General features: G+C 31.9%; 1 protein-coding gene across 1 annotated transcript; it reads left to right on the plus strand.

Moving 5' to 3' along the window:
• The first annotated feature begins 435 nt into the window (after nt 1-435).
• LOC125812320 (FCS-Like Zinc finger 15) lies at nt 436-1,273 on the plus strand. Its single transcript, XM_049491833.1, has 2 exons — nt 436-776; nt 914-1,273. Exons 1-2 carry the CDS (start codon nt 541-543, stop codon nt 1,116-1,118), a joined length of 441 nt encoding a protein of 146 aa, XP_049347790.1. The 5' UTR covers nt 436-540; the 3' UTR covers nt 1,119-1,273.
• The last annotated feature ends 1,570 nt before the right edge of the window (nt 1,274-2,843 follow it).

The following is a 2,843-nucleotide window of genomic DNA, read 5'->3' on the forward strand; positions in this document are numbered from 1 at the left end:
TTATTGTCTTGTTGCATCAAATTATTGGAGAAGTCATATATTTGATTTATAAATATTTTTTTATTGATTAAATCGATAATCGAGCAGTTAAGAATCAAAATTGATAAATCAATAAATAAAATATCTTATTAATTTAATATAATTAAAATCCAAAACTCGACAATATATAAACCAAACCGGTCGATACACACAAAATCAAATATCCGTAAATAAGTTAGGGAAATATATTTTACAAAAGACGACAAATAAGGGTAAAAAGATTTTATTTTATTTTTAAAAAAAATGGAAAATAGGAGGTTAGAGTTAAAAGATAAAGAGTCCAAAATAGGGGCTAAACGTGGCATTCAATTAAGCATTCCAAGTTTAGATCATTCGCTATGCTACTCGTCCTTTCTTACTGCCCATTTTTCCCTGCTGTATAGTATTAGGGGTACCCCCTTTTACCCCCCTTACTAACTTCTTCTTCTTCTTCCCATCTCCTATTTAGCAACAAATCTTTCAAGGTTTTTCAGATAAACAAAAATCTCTTTCCCTCATGAGATGGTGGGACTCAGTGTAGTACTCGAAGGTTACAATAATAAAGATATTAATACAACTACTTCTACTTGGCAAATTCTTAACAAAGCTAGTATGGTATTGATGAAACCCACTTCTCCCTCCTCGATCCCTTCTTCTCCTTTTTCCCCTCGAAAATCTCCAGCAGCTTCTGGATTTCTCGATTCCTGTTTCCTTTGTAAGCAGAAACTCTTACCTGGCAAAGACATCTACATGTACAAGTAAGCCGCTAGCTCATCTCTCTCTATTTCCTTAAATTTAAGGAAATACTTACTAATGTCTAATTTCAAATCCTCAATCTATTTGTATTGCGATTTGCGGGGGGGAATACGTCTGATGATTATGTTTTGTTTTACAGGGGAGAATGGGCATTTTGTAGCGTAGACTGCAGATGCAAGCAGATTTTTATGGATGAACAAGACAGTATAAAGACGAAATCTCAAGCTTCGAATTCTTCTTCTTCTAATAAATCGTGTACTTCTTCTTCTTCATCATCGTCGTCGTCGTCTTCCCGGAGTAGGAAAATGGCGGCGAGGAACCGACCCAATGGATTTGCATACTGAGAAAGGAGTTCAGTTCCACGAAAAATTTGCTGCTTTCCAGTTTTGTCCTCGATACATTTTGTAATGACTATGCTATCCCTTTCAATTTTATTTTCTTACCGTAGTAGTTTTATTTTATGAAATTAATATTAGTAGTACGAAAATTTGGAAACAAACAAAACTGCTGCTAGTTTTCATTTATCAGCCCCTGGGTTTTGGTTTCCCGTTGCCAATTTAACTAAATTGCAAAATAATGTTATTGAGAATCTTTCTTTTTCTAGAATATGGGGTTGTAGGGACTGTCGGGATATTCTGGGTAATATAATGAAAAAGTGGCATATTTCCAAATTATACCCCTCAAAGGAGTGATGAGTCACTCTTTATTTTATTTTATTTTATTGCATTTAATGTCATTAAATTTTATTTTGTAATATCACTTTAAAAGAAAATGAAATGAAATTTTTCTTCGAATCGATTGTTATTTTTCCCCCATTAATAAAGCCAAAAAGGTGACAATTTGAGTAGTTAATTAATTAAGTAATAAAAGTTAAAAGAATATTTTGAGATCCTCGTAGGATATGGTTAATATTTTTATATAGAGTTCATTCATGGGTGCACGTGTGAAGGCACCATGCACTAGATAACAATGAGATGCTCATTCTTTGTTACTTCGCAAGTTTTTATGGAAATTTTAGTAGCCGTTTGTATGTGTGATTTCATATCGTGATTTGTTTGTATGTGTGATTTCATATCGTGATTTCAAATTAACGTATCATTATTTATTGGATCACCTTATTTAGTTATCGTGCAACGTGGGCGGGGATCATATAGAGTAGAGGTGTCAAAATTGAGCTCAATTGAAGAAAATTCGTTCAATTCGCACATAATTTTAAGGGTTAGGCTCAAGATAATTTGAAATAGGCTCAATCTCAACTCATTCAAGTCCTAACCCATTTAAGAGAATCCTCAATTGAGTCTAATTTAATCTTCAATCTCAACCCGTTTTAAGACTCTTTATTTGCATTGATGTAATGTATGTTCCTATATTAAAGGTATGAATTACTATCTATTTTATATCTTTTAGGATTTATCTATCAATTTGTAATTTCTTTTTTTAAATTTTCTTTAGTTGAAATTCAAATTGTGGTTATAAAATTTAAATAACAATATATTAAAATTAATGAATTAAGCGGGTCAAGACCCAACCCATTTTTAATCCCAATGGAGTCCAATCCATTTTAGCCCAAAGTAAACTTGAGCGGGTCAGGACCCAACCCAATTTATATTTCAATCCATTTTAATATTTGTAATTTCAACTCAATCCGCCCATTTAACACCCCTAATATAGAGCATCCTCAAAGAACTAAATCCGCCGTGTATTCACAATAATTTCAAGCATATTTTGTAGAATTTGTGCCAAAAGCATATCGAAATATTTTGTCCTGTATTAACAAAGATAGGAATATAATGTATGTTCATAGTTAATTAATTGAGAGGAAAGAATTAAAAGAAATATTGAGAATATAATTAACTAGTAGAAATGTTTTTTCTCTAACAATTTAAGCTTTTAGATGAGATGGTCCTATAAATAATGGATGTGTTGAAAATATAATTAAGAGAAAATACATAATTACCCCATTAAAGTAAAACCTGTTTTTGAAAAAACACTTGAACTTTGTAGGGGTTCTATTACCCCCTTATTCTTATTTAGAATGAGTTTATTGTCCCATTACGTACCTACGTGGC

Source organism: Solanum verrucosum, unplaced genomic scaffold, assembly GCF_900185275.1.
Source record: "Solanum verrucosum unplaced genomic scaffold, falcon-dt-bn FXZP01000115.1, whole genome shotgun sequence".
Classification (NCBI taxonomy): domain Eukaryota; kingdom Viridiplantae; phylum Streptophyta; class Magnoliopsida; order Solanales; family Solanaceae; genus Solanum; species Solanum verrucosum.

What these genes read in the sequence shown, in the direction of transcription:
- LOC125812320 (XM_049491833.1), top strand. Translation starts at nt 541, where the DNA reads ATGGTGGGACTCAGTGTAGTACTCGAAGGTTACAATAATAAAGATATT. An exon ending in AAAGACATCTACATGTACAA is followed by an intron (nt 777 to 913) that starts GTAAGCCGCTAG and finishes TTTGTTTTACAG; the next exon opens with GGGAGAATGGGCATTTTGTA.